Source organism: Malania oleifera, chromosome 6, assembly GCF_029873635.1.
Source record: "Malania oleifera isolate guangnan ecotype guangnan chromosome 6, ASM2987363v1, whole genome shotgun sequence".
NCBI lineage: Eukaryota > Viridiplantae > Streptophyta > Magnoliopsida > Santalales > Ximeniaceae > Malania > Malania oleifera.
Window position 1 is genome coordinate 106,900,294 of NC_080422.1, and position 19,813 is coordinate 106,920,106.

Here is a 19,813-nt window from a genome sequence, read left to right on the forward strand (position 1 = left end):
ATCGAATATTGTTGCATAAAATAGAACAAATTAAATTGCAAATATGTATGTACTAAATTAACAACTCTATACTGAATATAAACAAAAAGTGAAAAGATAATACCTTGATTGCATGATGAGAATGAGTGATTCCAAGGAAAACAACCTTGACTAGCATCCATGCCACCTCTACTTGCAGCTTAATGACATTCAGGCACAATTCCAAAAGTAAATGGCACTTAGCATCTATTAACAGCTTGTATAACATGTAAACTAGATTGCACAAATTTACAGTCTTCCTAAAATTCACGCGCGACCTATATTTATATCTAAGCATGTTCAATCTCTTGACTCTAGATTCTCACCCTAACAAGTTCGTGGGTAAAAATTTAGCATATGTACAACGGTTCTTCCCCACACGAGATATCGACTTTTGAGACCAAACCCATACACAGTGGGCAGGGTGGATCACGTCTATCTTCATGACAAGTTCTTTGGTCCAAACAATCTGCATGATAAACATGACCACAGACTAGAACTGCTACAACAGAAACATCAAGAGATGGAGGTAAGTTTCCAAGACTAAAAGCCTTTCTCTTCAAAAGCTTCTGACAAATCTCGCATACCATCGTCACCACATCAGGCATTGCTTCAGTTATTAATGAACTGGATCTAATTCTTTCTGGCCTGTAAAATGCCTTCTTCCTGGTATCTGGACAAGGAGTAAATGAAAACTTTAGATCAGATGAAACATGGATGGTAGATTATACACCATTGTGATGATGGTTAGTAACATGGAAAATAAATCCAAGAAACAATTCTAGGAAACGCCACAAATCTAGAGTAGATCACCACAGGGCCGGCTCTTCCATTAGGCCACTGAGGTACTTGCTAATTTTTGGGGCCCCTAAATATTTTTTTAATATAATAATATTAACATTATTTATGGAATTCATGTGTTTGGTGGGTGGAGTGCAGATACAGTGCAGTTAAAATTATTTGATATACTTAGAAATTAATTTTAAATAAAAATAAAAATTAAATAAAATATTAAGGACCCCTAATTAAATTATTCGCCTAGGGCCCCATATTGTGAAGAGCCGCTACTGGATCACCATCATAAAGGATTATAAATTTGATATCTGATTTGAATATATATATATTGGAAGGTGTTTTCTATAAACTAGCAGACTCTGCATTCCCTATTAATCACCTACACATTGTTGGTACACCTCAACAAATAGCATAATGTGCTCTTCCCCTCTGATATATCTTACTTTCCACAAATGGCGCATTTAGTAATACAAATCAAAAGAGTAAGTGCAAAAAGTGCATACCATCGCGGTGTCCAGATTCTGATTTACATCGACCAGATAACTTGAAGAGGAATTTATCGTCACGTAAAGGAGTACTCTTCCCATGAGAAGTTGATACACTAGCATGGTTAATTGAATTCCGACGGGAATATTGATGGCCAAAGTAATGACGTGAACGTTTTAAAAATATTGAACGACTAAGATTGTAATGATGGTCTGCAGGAGAACGTTGCATCTCTTCTAGATTCACAGGATTATCCATGATATCAATCTGCATGAAAGAAGAGAAAACAATTATACATTTTTGTAGCCAAGGTGGTTTTTCCGGGTGGTGGGGTGGACAAGTCCAAACCTTAGAAGCACTGATCACATATGACCCCACACTGATGCGAGATGCTAACTTTAAACTTTCAAAAACATAAGGATATGAAATGGCTGGGATTCATCAAGCAACTGATTTAAAAAAATACGTATGTTAGGCATATTTAGTATTGCTTTTTTCCTTCTAGAATTGAAATATTACCGTAAAGTAATTTTACAATGATTTATATGCATCAGTAACATACATTCTACAAACAATTTCATTTACATTCATTGCTAGCATTCATATTCCATAATTCAACACTACATATCTATAGAAGTACTGTAAATTCATAACATGATCATCAAAGGAAATGTTCAAGTGAATTACTAGTATGTCCTTCATTATTATTAAAATAAAATAAAAAAAGCATTTAACTTATGTGCCATTTTAATAATTAGATTTATTCACAAATAACTTTCCATAATTACTCACTTAACTTCCTTCATGATAAAGTGCCACATGTACTCTCAGCAAGTCACAAATTAAAATAATTATAACTTTTAAATAAGACTACCTTACCATGTTAATTTAAATTTTTTAATTAATATTTTTTTTATGAAAAATAAAAATTAAAAAAATAAAACCACACAGAGCGTGTGCAAAGTACTAGTAATCAATAATGAGCAATCACCTAATAAGGACAAGCAACAAGCAACTGGCTATAGGAAGCATGAAAAACATTTTTTTCTCCTTCAGCAGCCTGTCTAACATATGGGGCAGGTCTGTGCAATGGTTCCCACAGGAGAAGGCACCCATCTACCCAAACCACAACACACACACACACCCCAAAAAAATAGTAATTCTAGCAAAAATAAATAAATAAAAGAAAAACACAAAAGCTGTATTAGGCCATCTAAGAAAATGTTAAGGCTGTCTGTTAAAAAACGTGCTGAGCTATGCAGTAAAATTAAATTACTCCATTTTAATTTTTTTTAGGTGTCAGACAAGAGTCAGGCGTGTTCCATAAGTGTGGAATCTTGGTGGTTCTTGGAGTGTCTGCTTTCTGGGTCCAAACCCAAATAATATTAAAGTTCAAAATTGTCACTTAGTCCTCCACCTCCTATAACCAAATTGTGGATCAAACCACAACTCTTATACAATATTAATAATGAATAGTAATGTGAAAAGGATAAGAAAAAAAGTTTTGACAAACAGGATTTATAATATAATCAAGAAAGGGAAGGAGACAATCACCTCTTTTGGCAACAATTTTTTTCCAGAGGAGCATGGCACATCTGCAATATTCAAAATTAAACACAACAATCAGTAATCAAAAATCAAAATTCTTGTGTTCCAATTTTGTTTTATTTTTTGGGATAGAAAAAGAATTTCAATATCAGAAAAGAGAGAAAATTACAGGGATAGGAGAATAAAATATCCTTGTAAAACTGAAAAACTTTTACTTTAATCAGACTATAAATATCTAGGCTAAATTCCTTACAGGGATAGGAGAATAAAATATCCTTGTAAAACTGAAAAACTTTTACTTTAATCAGACTATAACTATTAAGATACATAAAATGAGGAGGAAAAAAAATGACTACTAAGAACTTGGTAAGGAATTTAGCCTAGACAAAGACAATGGCAATAACCCCAAGTGATTGGGAATGCTTTTGCTAAGTCCAGTTTATTGGTATAACTTCTTCCCTTAGGTTACAAAGTTGGGACCATACTTAACCAATCCAAAGCATTATAAGGAGAACCCTGTGATAAATTAATAAGTTTAAATCCAAATCCATCACTATCAACCACATCAAATAATATGTGGCGGCAATGTTGGAATTTAACAGTACTTAACAGGTCCAATTCATATTGCGAGAACAAAAGACGGGGGAAGAATAAAACAATTCAATCAAACATTCCAAAACCATAGAGGGTGCATAGCAAGCACATGCTTTGAAGAGACCAGAACATTATGATAAACAAAGAATGGATTATTTAGGCATACAAACGCTAACTGTAAAGAACTAGCTTAATTGCAGAAAAAAAAAAATCGCACAAATTCTCTGGACAAATATACAAAAGTTATGCAAGAATGACTCCTTAAACTGTTCAATAAGGAGCTTGTCCATATAAATGCATAGAAGAGGGAAAAGGCCAAATTATCAAAGGTAAACCACAGGATTCCGCATCTCAATTCATGAGACACTATTACTTTTTCTTTGGGCTAAAAACTATTACACTGTAATAAGGAAAGAAAATATTGCATCAACGCCAAGAAGAGTAATACAAGTACAAAATGAGTGATGAGCTCAAAATAAACAAAAATATCATAAAAGAATGAGGTTGAATTCCACAAGATCCTGTGCATATAAAGAAGTAAAACCATCCACATTTAGATGACATTGTCAAAATCTTTACAATCTTAAAAGATTGTCTACTTCAGGTATAAAGGGAGAATAGTTCTCTGAAAGGGGAAAAAAGAGGAACATCTTAAACCACGAAGAGTTAACCTTTTTGGTACTGTCCTTCCATTTCTACACCACTTCAATCAATTGTTTTAATAAAAACACCACTCCAAACATTCAAAGGTTGCCCGCAGTGTAATCATCATTAATTTTTTGCGGATGCATTTTTTGCAAATACCTCCGTATTTTACTTTCCCTATAGTTTCGAGTTCACATAACTTCTTGCCTCCAAAACAACAACATTAGCACCGATAAACCCAGAGTTTCCCAAGTTCCAATTCCTAGGCATCCTTTCCTTGCCGCCGAAGGCAAAAACTTCTTATTTTCTTTGCAATCAAACAGTAACCCAGGTCAAGAAACAATAATTCTCTCCCCCAACTACTCATCACATTACAGCCACAAAAGCAAACAATAGCATTGATGCCCACATGCAAAAACACAAACCCAAGGAACAATTCCCACAATTTAGACAATTTGCCATCAATTTAACCCTGATCCCACTTGCAAAATAAACAAGACGAGCGAGAAAGAGAGAGAAAGAGTACCAGACGGAGCGCCTGAAGAGGAGGGTAAGGAACGGTCAGGAGTTCGCTTGCGCTTGCCCATGTGGTAATCGCGTGAGATTTTAAAGATGGGTTTGTGAGGTCAGTAGCAGGCAGAAAACCGCATGTCTAGGGTTTCCTCTTCTTCAATCTTGATTGTTTTTAGATAATGGAAGAAGACAACGGACCCCCTACGTCCTCGCACCCTATATATCTTCTTGATTTCCAGATTTTATTTGATTGAGAGAGAGAGAGAGAGGAATAGTCGCTTGGTAGCGTGAAAATGGAAGGGGCATGGCTATATTAACTTCTCCAGTGCTCCCCACGTCCTGCCTTTAGCGACGCGCGTGACTTATAGTGGCGATCTGTGTGATTTCTCATTTTCCCTCCTCCTTGGTGCTGTGAGTTCTTTTCGCCACAAAAAGAGGTGGGGGAAAAAGAATTTGCCGTGGGGCAATGTGAGTTTTTTACTGTCAAAGAAGTTGATTTTTTAGAATGGAATTTGGTGTGAGGATTATAAAATATTTTTATTATACGTTTTTGTGAACACTCATATTGTTTTTTATAACCATTCTTTTGTTTTATTCCATAAATTTCTCTCTCCCCGCTCATTTTTTTTCCTAAAAATAAAATTTTAATTCTTCTTTTTTAATGATTCCGAGCTTCTTCTTTTTTTTTTTTCTATTCCTCCGTTGTTGTTCTCATCATGTCCTATAATTCACAAAGCAAAATCATAGACATTATTATCATATCGACCTTCTATCTCTGTGTGAAGTATTTTTTGAAGTCTCATTAGGAGAAAACACTTGCTAAGAAAGGGAATTAATTCACTTAGAACCTTCAATTGTTAAGAGCGACAACGGCTTGGAGGACCCGGGCTCTACTCCAGGGATTACTCTGATGTCTAAGTAAGAGATTTGTTTGAGAGGTTTTATACAACAGTAAAGTTTTCAAGATCTCTAACATATCAACTCTTCTGAAAATTTCATCAGGAACCCTCCACTTCTATTCGCAACAAATTAATGTAAATTTGGACTACCACTTGTTTTTTTTTCATACCAAAAAGTGTACTATATACACTTTCATGCAATGTCAATCTCATCCTTTTGTAATAAAAAATAATGAGTTTGATTTGTTGTAGTTATTTTAGTTGTTTGATTTGTTTCCTTATAGCTACAATTGTTTGACTAGTGCAAGAGCGGCTTCTGACCGTAGAAGATGGCGATCAAGATACTAATAAATGTAATATTGCTAATTCTTATCATTTGTGTTTTCTCCTCCCTAAACATTTGGTGTTTGCAAATCCTAGCCACCCCTACATTAGATTCCATGTCTATTAAATGAATATTAGTTGAATAGAATAAGTTTGAAGGCATTCGAAGCGATTTATAAGTTGTTGATGAAGTATTTGCAAAAGTAACGTTTCATCAAATACGTGACTATTAGAAGCACAATCGAAAAGCATACTAAATGCTTTGCATAACTACAAACTCAATGCATCAAATAACTTTTCTTCACAATAAGCTTAAATATTTAATTTTATTGGACCATCATAGGCCTATTAAGGCCTGCACTACAAAAATGCACTAGGGTCGTAAAGGAAGGCCTATAAATTAAGGGTGAGAGTGAGTTAAATTTACTCATAAGATAGTCAAACTTGACTCACTCTTTAATTAGACTTAACTTGGTTCTATTCGACTTCAAATCGAATTTAAACTAATCGAGTAGCCTAACGAATTGAATTTGACTTCTGTAATATAGCTCATAAACATAATTAAACACTTTTTTTTAACATAATAGAAGTCATATAATATATACATATATTTAATATCATATGTACATTATATATGTACCCTATTAATTTATAAACAAACCAAGTTTAATCAATTCAAACTCAAATTTTAAGAACTCGTACCCAATTCAAATTTAAGTTTAACAATTTTAAGATTGATCAAGTTTGAGTTCAACATTTTCAAGTTGAGTCAAGTTCAAATATCTTTATCTCAAGTTAGCTAAATGCAAATAGACCCATGTCATGAGCCACCTACTCACACCCAAGGATACCACCAACCAATCCAATACACTTGTCTTGCCAACAAGGTTGCCAATTTAGTTGTTTTTTTTTCTATCCATTGGAGGCCTAGGATTGGGCTATACAAAGGGAGTCTTATTAATAACTTCCTAAGGTTCGAGCCCAAAACATGGAATTGGTACTCCTTTACAATTACCGTATGTTTGGTATATTGGAAATGAAATGAAATTGGGTGGAATCAAATGAAATTTATTACTTGATTTCATCACTCATTTCATTAAAATTTTTGTTACACATTTTTTTACTATCTCATTCCATTCTACAAACCAATTAAACATTTCATTAAAGGATTTAGATTATTTTGATGTTGTTAAGATGAAGGGTTTTGGGCTTTAAAAGTTATTTTGAAAGTATAAATTTTAGATCTTAAATTTGAATTTCTGATTCATCCAAAGCTCAATACAAATTAATTTGCACTACAATTTATATATATACAGAAATCCAAATCCAACGGTCAAATCTAAGTTTCAAACATAGAATAAAATAATGTGTATTGTTTCTTGAATAAGTACTTAAATAAAATGAACGCTATTTGGATCATATTAGGTTGCAGTCATTATTTTCTATGAACTTTTTTCTTTCATCCAAACAATTTCAAGTAATTAAAATAATTTTACTTTTGTGTTTAGGAATATATAGTTCAAATGTTGAACTTGAATTTGTGTGAATTTGAATAAAACATAGCATAAAATTTATTAACCCTATTGGCCTTGGCTTAGATTTGTATTTTATTTGAATAAAATATAATATAAAATTATATTAAAATTTATCCAAATCCACCAAAAATATAAATTCAATCTCCGAAATTCATGCTCCGAAATTCAATGTAAATTTTTTTCAAGCTCAAACGAACTTAAATTCAAATCTTGAAATTGATGATCTCAATCACTATTTAAAATTAAAATATATTTGCCCTGGATTTGCAATTGTACCAATGTAATTGGGCCTTGTTTAATTGGGCTTGCAATATGTTAGTTTTGCAATCTAATTTCAGCTCAAATGCATTTTAATTTAAATTAAATTGGGCTTGAATTTATTCAAGATTATCAAAGCCCATCCTAAAAAAATAAGACTTTTTTAAAAATCTTCAAAAAGGAAATTCTCAAAATGAATCATGTCTGCAATTTTTTGTATTTAAACTTTTTTTCCCAAAAAAAAAAAACAATGAGATTTTTCGGATAATCTTATCACAATGAAATTGTCAATGTCTCATAATTTTGGTTTTTCATATTTTAAAATATCATAGACAAATAAAATCGAACTAGATAGATTCAATGGCAAAAACAAGCCACAATTAGAAAATAAAATTAAGATGATATACAAAAACTCCCTATCAAATTAAAAAAGGAAATTCACAATTTGAAATAGAAGAGAAAAAAAAAAAAATTTACGTTCGATTTGAATTTAAAAAATTTCATTTGAAATATATTTCAATCAAATATGTTTGGTAAAATTTTCATAAGTATGGAAAAAATATTAGATGTTTTGTGTGTACCATCTTAATGGTACAATAAGTCAATAAAAAATAAATACCTAATGTGGCCTGCTATTAAAAAATTTGAATGCTGACTAGAACGGCAACTCCATGTGGCGACAGAGAATTGCAATATAAGAAGAACTTTTCACAAATTGATATCAATAGACTCCATATATTTTAAATTATCATAGACAAATAAAATCGAACTAGATAGATTCAATGGCAAAAACAAGCAACGATTAGATACGATGATAAATAAAAACCCCTTATCAAATTAAAAAAGGAAACCCACAGTATGAAATAGAAGAGAAAAGAACAATTTACATTTTGTTGCTGGATAAAAATGGTGATGACCTGCGATATTACTCTCCGACTTCCGATAACTTGAAAAGGGTGAAAACAAAGTAGGCTTGGAGGACCCGAGGTGTACTCCAGGGGAACACTCTGATGCCTAAGTAAGGGAATACTTCGAAGAAGTTAAGTGCAATAGTAAGATTGGGTTAAAAGTGAGCTACCTTTACTTGTTTGCATTACCCCTCTTTATAGTGGCGAAGTCTAACCTTTAGGTTGATCCATCATTATGATGCGGGGGCGTAGATCGCTCTGGAGGTTTAAAGCGCCAGCATAGATCTCTCCTTTCATTATTAGGTGAGAGCTAATTGCTTATGCCAGAACATTTGACTTGGGTAATGATTGCTAGGCTCTGACTTCCTTTTATAAACTGAATCATTTAGGGCATATCAGTTGTCCCCCCTAGTTTTGAATTTTTAGAACTTGTTCTTGAAATTTCGAATTGGTGTCATGTCTCTTTTTTTTTAGGTTGGTTAGTCTAAGCCAGTTGGAATTCTGTTCAGCTCTGTCGAGTCGGTTTGCATCGTGCCGAGCTGATGACACAGGGGGGTTCAGCTAGGTTAGTTTTGTCGAGCCAATGTTTGGCTGAGTTGGTCTTGCTGAGTCGATGCTAACATTTTGCCGAGCTACCCTTGCTGAGCTGATCTTGTCGAGCTGTTATTGCTGAGCTATTTCTGCCGAGCTGCTCTTCGCGACATTTCTTGTTGAGCTGCTCTTAGGAGCATTTTTTTTTTTGCCGAGCTGCTCTTCGTGGCTTTTCTTGTCGAATTGTTTCTGTCGAGCTGCACTTCTTGGCATTTCTTATCGAACTGTTTATCCCGAGTTGCTCTTCAAGGCATTTCTTGCTGAGTTGTTCTTAAGGGCATTTCTTGCCGAGCTGCTCTTCGTGGCATTTCTTGCTGAACTGTTTCTGCCGAGCTGCTCTTTGTGGCATTTCTTGTAGAGCTGCTCTTAGGGGCATTTCTTATCGAGCTACTCTTCACGACATTTCTTGCTAAACTATTTTTGCCAAGCTGCTCTTCATGGCATTTCTTGCTGAGCTGCTTTTAAGGGCATTTCTTGTAGAGCTGCTCTTTGTGGCTTTTCTTGGCGAGCTGTTTATACCGAGCTGCTTTTCGCGACATTTCTTGGGGAATTGCTCTTAGGGGCATTTCTTACCGATCTGCTCTTTGCGGCATTTCTTGCCAAACTGTTTCTGTCGAGCTTCTCCTCGCAGCATTTCTTGCTGAGCTACTCCTCGCAGTTTTTCTTGTCAAGCTGCTTTTCGTGGCATTTCTTGGCAAGCTACTCTTCATGGCATTTCTTGCCGAGCTGTTCTGCCGAGCTGATCTTTAGGGCATTTCTTGTCGAGCTGCTCTTAGGGGCATTTCTTGTCAAGCTGCTCTTCGCAGCATTTCTTGCTGAGCTATTTCTGCCGAGCTACTATTCATGGCATTTCTTGTCGAGCTGCTCTTCACGTCATTTCTTGTCGAGCTGCTCTTCATGGCATTTCTTACCAAACTGTTTCTGCCGAGCTGCTCTTCGCAGCTTTTCTTGCTGAGCTGCTCATCGTGGCCTTTCTTGCCGAGCAGTTCTTCATGGCATTTCTTTAGGCCTCGCATGCTTGGCTCATCAATTAGGCCGATTTACTTAACGAGCTATGCTCATTTTTTGGGCATGGCCTCATGAGTTTTGCTCATAAACTGGGCCAAATTTGCCTGATGAGTTATGCACATTTGCTGGGCATGGCCTCACGACTTTTGCTTGTCAGTTGAGCCGAGATTGCCTAATGAGTTGTGCTTAGTTGTTGGGCATAGACCTCACGAACTTTGCTTGTCGGTTGGGCCAAATTTTCCTAATGAGTTGTGCTTATTTTCTAGTCATGGCCTCACGAGTTTTCTTTGTCATGTTGGGCCAATTTTTGTAGATTTTCAAGGTCTTTCGTGATGGCGCCTATAGGATATCAAAATTTATTGTTATTTGTGCCATACATGGGAATTTGAGACGTCTTGGGACTCGAGGTCACATCAATTGGGCGTCCCCTATAGTTGGGATGAGGTCACGTCAGCCTCTACGTTTGGCATGATATGTGTATCTTTCTTGTGCAGTGTGCCTGTACAGGGACTTAGCATTTTTCCTTGGAAACGTGAACTAATTAATACCTTCCCGCCTTCTCGGGATGTGCGGTTTCTTGAGATTTGAGCAAGTTTTCTCCTATAAAAGGTGTTCATTTGCTCATTTTCCTCTAGTCCCGCTCAAGAGGCTCTCTACTAGGTAAGCCTTTCTCTTTGTGTCTTTCTTTGCTTTTGTATGTTAAGTTTTGCTTTGTTCTTCGCTTGTTCATGGGATTCTTAGCAATTTTTCTTCGTGTTCTTCCTTTTCTTTGATTGGGTTTAATAGAAAACCTATAGAAAATAGGCTTTGTTGATCCAAATCGTTGAGTTGTGTAAGTTGTTTATTGTGCTTACCTTTGATTTTGATTCTCATGAAGCCCTCGGGGGCTCAGTCTAAGCCTCATTTTACCGTACGGACTACCCGGTGCTACCTTTTCGAGGAAGATATGCGCAATGTTAATAGCTTATTCACTATTCCTGATGATATTCATACTAGGTTGCCCAATGAATCCGAGTCTGCTCTAGAGCCAAGACCCAATGGGATTTATTTATACACTGACTTCATGGATCTAGGTCTTTGGTTGCCCTTTCACCATTTCTTCTCGAAAGTCCTTCGATTTTGTCACATACCTCCCTCACAACTTGTCCCCAATTTGTACTTATCGTTGGTGTCATTCGCCGTCCTCCTCCTAAAACAAGGTCACTAGCCCACGGTGCCTCTATTTTGGAGTTGCTTTCATATGAGAACGCACTCCGTAGAGAAGGAGTTGTACTACTTCAACTCCCTTCCCTAGTATAAACTATTTACTCCCGGTAATTCTTCCATTAACGAGTGGAAGTTTCAATTCTTCTTAGCCTTAGGAGAGCTAAACTATCATGGGCCCTGCGTCTAGGCTACTCCTCTTGATGGTGATCTTCCTTCCCCTGTCTTTATTTTTTCTGCGCGTGCGTAGGTTATTTTGGTTTCTGTATGTTTATCTCTAATCTTTTCTCTTTATTTTAGCTCAGCTGCGGCACTTGGCTCCTACTCTTTCCCCTACAGAGCAACCCATTCTTAAGGACCTGTGAGATAGTAGTCGGTAGGGTATTGCCACGCACAGTGAACTACTCAAGGAACGGGTCTTTATGCAGTACAAGCTTAGTCGCATCTCTCCAAGTAGCTTCCTTTCCTGTTTTATGATGTACATGCTCTTATTTGTGGAGTGCTATGTTTTCTCACTTCTTCCTCTTCCCTCTTACAGACATGGACTTTAACCAATATGGGGCGGTGATGGTGGAGGCGAAGAAGTAGAGGTCAAGTAAGAAGAAGAAGAAGGAGAAGAAGAGAGATTTTGATGGCGACTCGTCTCAAATGCAGGATGCCTCAACAGTGAACAGCGATCCCTCACCTCCGGTGGACCCGATCATGCCTACTCCTGCATTGGGCCCAATTTTTCATGAGCCTACTCTTATTGGTCTCGCCTTGCGTTGGGCGAGGAGTGGAGGACCTTGTGGAGGCTAAGATGTCGTTTCTGTATCATTTGTCCGCAATAATGCGACATACGTCCTATCAGGTACCCTTTTTTTTAGTCTTGTCCATAACCTTGCTTTCTGGGCTCTTAACTCTACCTAATCTTGCTTATAGTTGGTGACCATGGCTTTGGCTCAAGAGGAGAAGGTGGCTGAGATGTATCGACAGACCCTCGATGCGAAGGAGAAGTATGTTGTTGCCCAGAACGAGTTCCATAAAGCCCAAGCTGATGCTGAATGCCGCGAGAGGGCTCATCAAGAGGAGATAGCGAGGATTCATCATGAAGAAATCCCTGCTGATGTTTCGGAGTACCCAAACTCTAAGAAGTTCATCCTTGATACTGTCAATACCAATCGTGAAAGCTTTAGAAGGTGCCGAGAATAGGTCAGAACGATGCACCCTGGCCTTTCCCTTAGCATGTGTTCATATGGCTATGACAATGAGAGCGCAGCATCAGGAGAGGAGATGGACGAAGAGGACGAGCCTGGGGAAGAATATTTTGCAGAAGGAAGCAAGGCTAATGATTGAATAGACCAGCTAGTGGTTTTATTAATATTGTACTTTTGAAATTCTCGTTGTACAACTTTCTGAGTAATGAAATTTCAATTTTGTTGTACAACTTTTTGAGTAATAAAATTTCAAGAGTAATACTTTTTCAACATATCAGAGTTCCGTGTGTTTTTTATTTCCCCTCCCCCCTAAGTTCTCTAAGGTGTATGTCCCCATCTTGATTTCCGACGTCACTCAGTATGGCCCCTCCCAATTAGACTTCAGCTTGCTTGCCCTAGGCTCTGCTGGGTTGGCTCGCACCTTTTTGAGGATTAGTTCTCCTGGGTGGAATGTTCGCGCTCTAACATGAGTGTTGTAGTACCTATCCACTTTTTGTTGGTATACGGAAATTCTCATATGTGCTTGTTCTTGTCTCTCCTCTAGGAGATCTATTTCTGCCCTTAGTTCTTCACTGTTGTTCTTTTCGTCAAAATGTTGCCTATGCCAAGAAGGGATTCCAACTTCAGCTAGAATGACTGCCTCTGCTCCGAAAGTGAACATGAATGGGGTTTCACCTATTTTTGTTCGACGAGGTCTTCCACTCATCTGCCTTGAGAAATTTTGAGCCGCGCCCTCAAACTATGTAGTATTGTGCGGTTTATGTTCTCCACTTGGCCATTGTTGTGTAGATGTGCAACTGATGTGAATATGAGTTTTATTGATAGGTCACAAAATTTCTTAAAGAGCTCATTGTCGAATTGTCTCCCGTGGTTAGTGACTATGGCCCACTAGATTCCAAACCTACAAACAACCGAGGTCCATACGAATCAGGTGATATTGCGTTCTGTTATATGAGCTAAGGCTTCTACCTCTACCCACTTAATGAAGTGGTCAATCGCCACCAAAAAAAACTTCCTTTGTCCCGTCGCTTAAGGCAACAGTCCCTAGATATCTAGTCCCCATTGAGTGAAGGGACAAGGACTGGTCAAGGGAGAGAGAAAGCTAGATGACATGTGTGGAATTCCCGCGCACCATTGGCACCTATCACACCGTTTAACCATTTTGACCGCATCCTTCCTCATTGTGGGCTAGTAGAACCCTTGCCGTAGGGCTTTATGGGCTAGGGCTCTGCTGGCCATATGGTTTCCACATTTTTTTGTGGATTTACCTTAATATGTATTCCCCCTCATTGGTACTTAGGCATCGTAGGTATGGCAATGTCAGGGATCGCCTATACAACTCTTTTTCTATGAGCGTGTACTTTGACGTCCTCCTCCTTACTTTTATGGACTATTTCTTGTCATCTGGTAAGGATCCATCGCGGAGGTACTGCATCAAAGGGAGTCTCCAGTCCCTTTCGTTAACTTCAACTATCATTAGGCTAACACCAACCTCCTTGTAAGAGGGTTTTCCGACTCGCTCCAAGTAAATTGCATTCTTCCAATTTGGCTTTGTAGCGGAGGCTAGTTTTGCCAGCCTATCGACCTTTGTGTTCTCCACTCGTGGAACTCGCTCTATATCAAACTGAGTGAACTCTTTGATGTGTTATTGGGCTTTGGCTAAGTATTTTTTCATTTTGTGATCCTTAACCTCAAACTCTACCTTCACCTGCTCCACCACTAGTTGGGAATCGCTCGCAACATGAATTCACGTTACCCCAAGTGCCTCCGCCAAGTGCAGCCCTACTAGTAGGGCTTCATATTCGGCACCATTGTTGGTCACCGTGAACTCTAACTTCAATGCATATAATGTCTCCGAGTCACCTGGTGCCGTGAGGATTAGGCCTGCTCCTCCTCCGTCTGCATTAGACGACCCGTGCACATGCATTGTCCACACCTTTGAGTTCTTTGTTGCTTTGTTCGATTGTTTTGCTATGAAGTCAGCCAGTACTTAAGCTTTGATGGTAGGCTTTGGCTGGTATTGTATGTCGAACTTCCCTAACTCAATCAACCACCTCATCATTCTGCCTATGCTCTCTGGTCACTAGAGGATCTGTCTCAACGGTAAGTTTGTCGGCACGATTATCTTGTGCGCCTGAAAGCATGGTCTTAGCTTTCGAGTGGCACAGATAATGGAGAAAGCTGCCTTTTTCGCTATGTTGTAATTCATATCAGCTCTGCTCAGCACTTTGCTGGTGTAGTATATGGGTTTGCGTTGCCTTTCTTCTTCTCTAACCAAGACCGAGCTGACCGCATGTGGAGTCGAGGTCACGTATAGGTAGAGGTCTTCTCCTGATTTCGCCTTTGTTAGCAGTGGGAGGAACCAAGGTACTGCTTGAGCTGATCGAAGGCCTTACATTGTCCCACCTCCCATTCAAATCCCCCTTTCTTTCGCAGTGCGTTGAAGAAAGGTAGACCTTTATCTCCCGAACAGGAGACAAACTTGCTGAGCGAGGCAATCCTTCCTGTTAAGACCTGAATCTCCTTCTTTGTTCGAGGGGCTTTCATCTCTAGCAGCATCCTTATTTTGTCAGGGTTGGCTTCTATCCCCCTATGCGTCACCGTGAAACCTAAGAACTTTCCCTGCAAAGACACCAAACACGCATTTTGAAAGATTTAATTTCATTTGATACCTACACAGCAGTTCGAAAGTTTCTTTTAGATCCTTGCAGTGCTCCCCTGCTTTTAGGCATTTCACCAGCATGTCATCTACATACGCCTCCATCGTATTTCTGAGTTGGTCTTTGAATATCTTGTTGACCAGCCTCTGATATGTCGGCCCTGTATTCTTCAACCTGAAGGGCATCACTCGATAGCAATAGAGTCCTCTTTATGTGATGAAAGATTTTTTATCCTCGTCCCCTTGGTGCATTGAGATTCGGTTATATCCCGAATACACATCCATAAAACTTAGGAACTCATGCCCATACGTCGATTCTACCAACTAATCAATTCGAGAAAGAGGGAAACTATCTTTTGGACACACCTTGTTCAAGTCCGTGAAATCGATACACATCCACCACTTTCCATTCGATTTCTTTACCAAAACCACATTGCTTAGCCACTCTAGATAGTTGACCTACCTGACAAATTTGGCGTGCACTGGTTTCATTGCTTCCTCATCTATCACCTTGATCCGCTCCAAGGCAAAGCTCATCTTCTTTTGCTTTACAGACTTATGGTTGGGGTCTACCTGCAACCTGTGTTCCATGATTGTAGGGTCAATCCCTGATATATCATCGGTCGACTAGGAAAACACATCCGTGAACTCGTTAGGTAGTTTACTCAGTTTTGTTTTCAAAGGTTTGGACAAGCGACTCCCGATCGGTACACACTTCTCCTGATTACCATTTAAGGGTATGCGTGTAAGGTCATCATCCTGCGTGCTAATTTGTTGGTACTCTTCCCTCACCTCCAGGTCTTCAACGACCAAGGTTTCCCTTGCTTTAGTCTTGCCTTTTAAGGCCATCATGTAGCAATTTCAAGCTGCTGCTTAATCTCCCTTGATCTTCCCTGTCTCATGTGGGGTAAGGAATTTCATCTTTAGGTAATAAGTGGATGTTATGGCTTGAGCCACATTAAGCGATGGGCAGCCCAATATGATGTTGTATACTGATGGTCAATCAACCACGAGGAAATCTGTCAATGAGGTGATTTGTGATGCCCCGATTTCCACACAATTTTTTTTTTATAAACAATAATAAATAAATTTCACTCGTCATCCACAACATCCACAAATTGACCACGTCAACAACCCTACTACCATTCATACGACCCGACCCGCATTGGGTATCGAGTAAAAAGTCATTTCATTATTACAACCTAACAGCGGAAGACAGTATAATTATATTATCCAAAATACAATGCCTAGAGTATCTACACACACATATATACATCACCATCACAAACTCAAATCAACCCAACTTTAGGGGAAATTACACATCCCCTAATCCAAAAACTTACCCTGTGTGTTAGGGTCCTAGCTCCCTATGATCATGGAGCTCTATCACCTAATCTATCCCTATTCCTTGAAAAATTTAGATAATTTAGGTGAGATACATCTCAGTGAGAAGGAATAAATTATTTACAATGTGTGGCTATATGAGTTCAGTTATAATACACTTTACTTATTTTTTCAAAACAACATTTCATTGGAGAAAATACACTGATATTCACATTCTCATAATCATATAGATATACAACGCAAGCTTTTATAAACTTTAAAATCATTTCTCAAGTTTATTCATTTCCAACATAGATAATTACCCGCGAAGTTCCTGAGAATAGGGAAGATTGCCCGCCTAAACAGGTAGCTTCCTTCTGCCCTAACACGTTATGCTGCCAGGAATGACTACATCTGATACCTATCAGGGCACTCACCTTACTCAACAAGCCCTCAGGCGGAGAGTTTCACTTCGTCTCAATTATTTATTTTATAAAACACGCACTCTTTCATTTTTCATAATCATTTCCTATTTTAACTCATTACATATCTATGTATACATAAATTCACATTTATGTACTTTACATAATACATTAAATCACATAATTCCAACTCTCAATACATTCACGATTTTCATACTAAGCATACCTCCCCAACGGCATCAGTAGGAATCTCACAACACCATTTCCATACTGAGCATACCTCCCCAACGGCATCAGTAGGAACTTCACAACACAATTTCCATACTGAGCATACCTCCCCAACGGCATCAATAGGAAGTTCACCACACAATTTCCATACTGAGCATACCTCCCCAACGGCATCAGTAGGAATTTCACACACACAATATCCCTACTGAGCATACCTCCCCAACGACATCAGTAGGAACTTCACACACACACACAGTCTCCATACTGAGCATACATCCCCAACGGCATCAGTAGGAACTTCACACACACACACAATCTCCATACTGAGCATACCTCCCCACAGTAATAATTTCACACACACACAATCTCCATATTGAGCATACCTCCCCAACGATATCAGTAGGAACTTCACACACACACATAGTCTCTATACTGAGCATACCTCCCCAACGACGTCAGTAGGAATTTCACACACACACACACAGTCTCCATACTGAGCATACCTCTCCAATGGCATTAGTAGGAATTTCACACATAGACAGTCTTCATACTGAGCATACCTCCCCAATGACATCAGTAGGAAAGGAATACCACCCACCCGCAACTATTGTGCGGTATTGACATATCATCAATCATATTTCAGTACATCTCAATTCAATTTAATATAAATATTTTCATCATTTTCTATGCACATTTCATCATCTCATAATAATATATATCATATTTCACGTATTTCCACATTTCCCAAAATACTCATATCAGTAATTTGTACAAACTCATTTTTTATGCAAATAATTTCTACTCACGTATAAATATCACCTCAATCATTCTCATTTCAATATTTTCTCAGAAAATACACATCATTATATTTCACATTTTTCAACACATGTCATGTGCCACACAATTTTCATCTAATACTCATAATATGTTAATTTCACCCTGCAAAGCATCACAATTTAATATTACTCAAATGCCACACAATTTATCTAATATTTATATCATAATAATTTTCAAGCAAAATACCATATGTTCATTTTCACATATTAATTCACATAGTAATTTTAGAAATACTGTTATAATTTATTCCTCTTACCTAACTTACTGAGAGTCTCGTTAGGACCCAAATCCTACGCTCTTGGCGCCCGAAAGTCAAATCCTGCAATTTGCATTTTTTCCAAATTAATTAACCTATTTTCTCAAAATAATACCCATCTAACCTTCCCTAGGATTCATATACCTCAAATTAATATTTAAACTAATATTTAACACCCCCACTTAATTTTCTGAATTTTGCCCGTGAGTCCCAAAATTACACCCGCGGCGCTCACCCGAGCCCTAAATTCTGAAAATTCTACTTAAACTCCAGATGCTCAATGTTTTAATATTTCTAAATTAATCTTAATTAATTAAAATAAACCCCTTAATAACCCCCGTACCCTGAATTTGGGGTTTTACCCACAACAACCCCACGAGAATTTCGTCCCGCTAGACTTGTAGAGAATCATCTCTAGATTCTCGTGGTGGTGTTCGTTCATCAATTGGGATTAATTTACAAGAAATTAAAGAAAAATGGGAAATTGGCTTATCCCAGGAGATACGCCTACGCCGCTCCTACTACCGATCCGCTCTAGTAGAAATGACAGCAGCGGAGAATGGAGCTTAACGATATCTTATGATTCTCGATCGAGCGAGAATCCGCCACGTAACTGAGGAGAGAGGGAGAGAGAACAAGAGGAGAGAGAGAGAGAGAGAATACAGTGGGGGGGGCTGGCGCAGCTTCCTCCTCTCTAAAATTTTTTTCTTTGAAATCCTCTTGAAGGAAGCTTCAGGATGATTGATATATATATATATATATAATATTTAATTAATATTAATAATAATATATTTTATTAATAAAAATAAAAATAAATTTAATTTTTTTTTATAAATCCGATTAATTAATAAATTAATTATTTTTTTGAACCACTTCGCTAATCTTTTATATCCTTTTTTGGGGTTATTACATTGATTTGCTGTGGAGTCATCCCCCATGGTCATTTGTAGCGTAATTGTTCCCACGGGATGTACTACGTCTCCTCCAAATCTGACCAACGGGGTGGAGATCGATTTGAGGTGTTCCCTACCGATCTTCATTCCTTCGAGCATCGACCAGAATATTATGTTGGTCGAGCTCCCGTTGTTTATCAGCACGCACCTCACTTTGTAGTTAGCCACCAGAAGGGATACTACCAGAGCGTCATCATGGGGCTATTGTACGCCTTCTTCATCTTCACTACTGAAGGTGATAGTGTCTTCCTGTTTTTGTCTTTTGCCATTTGGCTCCCTTTTCTCCATTAAGAGCAACTGCTTGGCATACCTCTTTCGAGCACCTCCACTGTATGCGCCACTAGCGGAGCCACCAAAGATAACAGCGGTTTTTCCAACGATCTGTTCCTCTTTCTAATTTCCATTTGGCCTAATTTGCTAACGAGCTTCCCCTTGACGATCCCATTTCTTAAGGAACCTCAACAAATGACTTTTTTTTTATCAAGGTCTCAATTTCATTTTTTAGTTGAATACATTCCTTAGTGTCGTGCCCGTGATCCCTATGGAACTGACAAAACTTTGACATATTCCATTTATATGAAGGTGTTCGCATTGGTTCGGGCCATGAAACATAC

The 19,813-nt window shown here is 38.0% G+C and overlaps 1 protein-coding gene across 1 annotated transcript; it reads right to left on the reverse strand.

Moving 5' to 3' along the window:
• Window positions 1-78: 78 nt before the first annotated feature.
• Window positions 79-4,996, reverse strand: LOC131158176 (uncharacterized). Its single transcript, XM_058112849.1, has 4 exons — window positions 4,613-4,996; window positions 2,854-2,894; window positions 1,317-1,566; window positions 79-691 (listed from the first exon to the last, which is right to left on the reverse strand). The coding sequence occupies exons 1-4, from the start codon at window positions 4,671-4,673 to the stop codon at window positions 369-371; spliced, it is 675 nt and encodes a 224-aa protein (XP_057968832.1). The 5' UTR covers window positions 4,674-4,996; the 3' UTR covers window positions 79-368.
• Between the last annotated feature and the right edge of the window lie 14,817 nt (window positions 4,997-19,813).

Excerpts from the sequence above, each read along its gene's own strand:
- LOC131158176 (XM_058112849.1), bottom strand. The coding sequence starts at position 4,673 with ATGGGCAAGCGCAAGCGAACTCCTGACCGTTCCTTACCCTCCTCTTCA. Across the intron at positions 2,895-4,612 it reads CTCTTCAGGCGCTCCGTCTG|ATGTGCCATGCTCCTCTGGA; the intron begins GTACTCTTTCTC and ends TGAATATTGCAG. Across the intron at positions 1,567-2,853 it reads AAAAATTGTTGCCAAAAGAG|ATTGATATCATGGATAATCC; the intron begins GTGATTGTCTCC and ends TCTTTCATGCAG.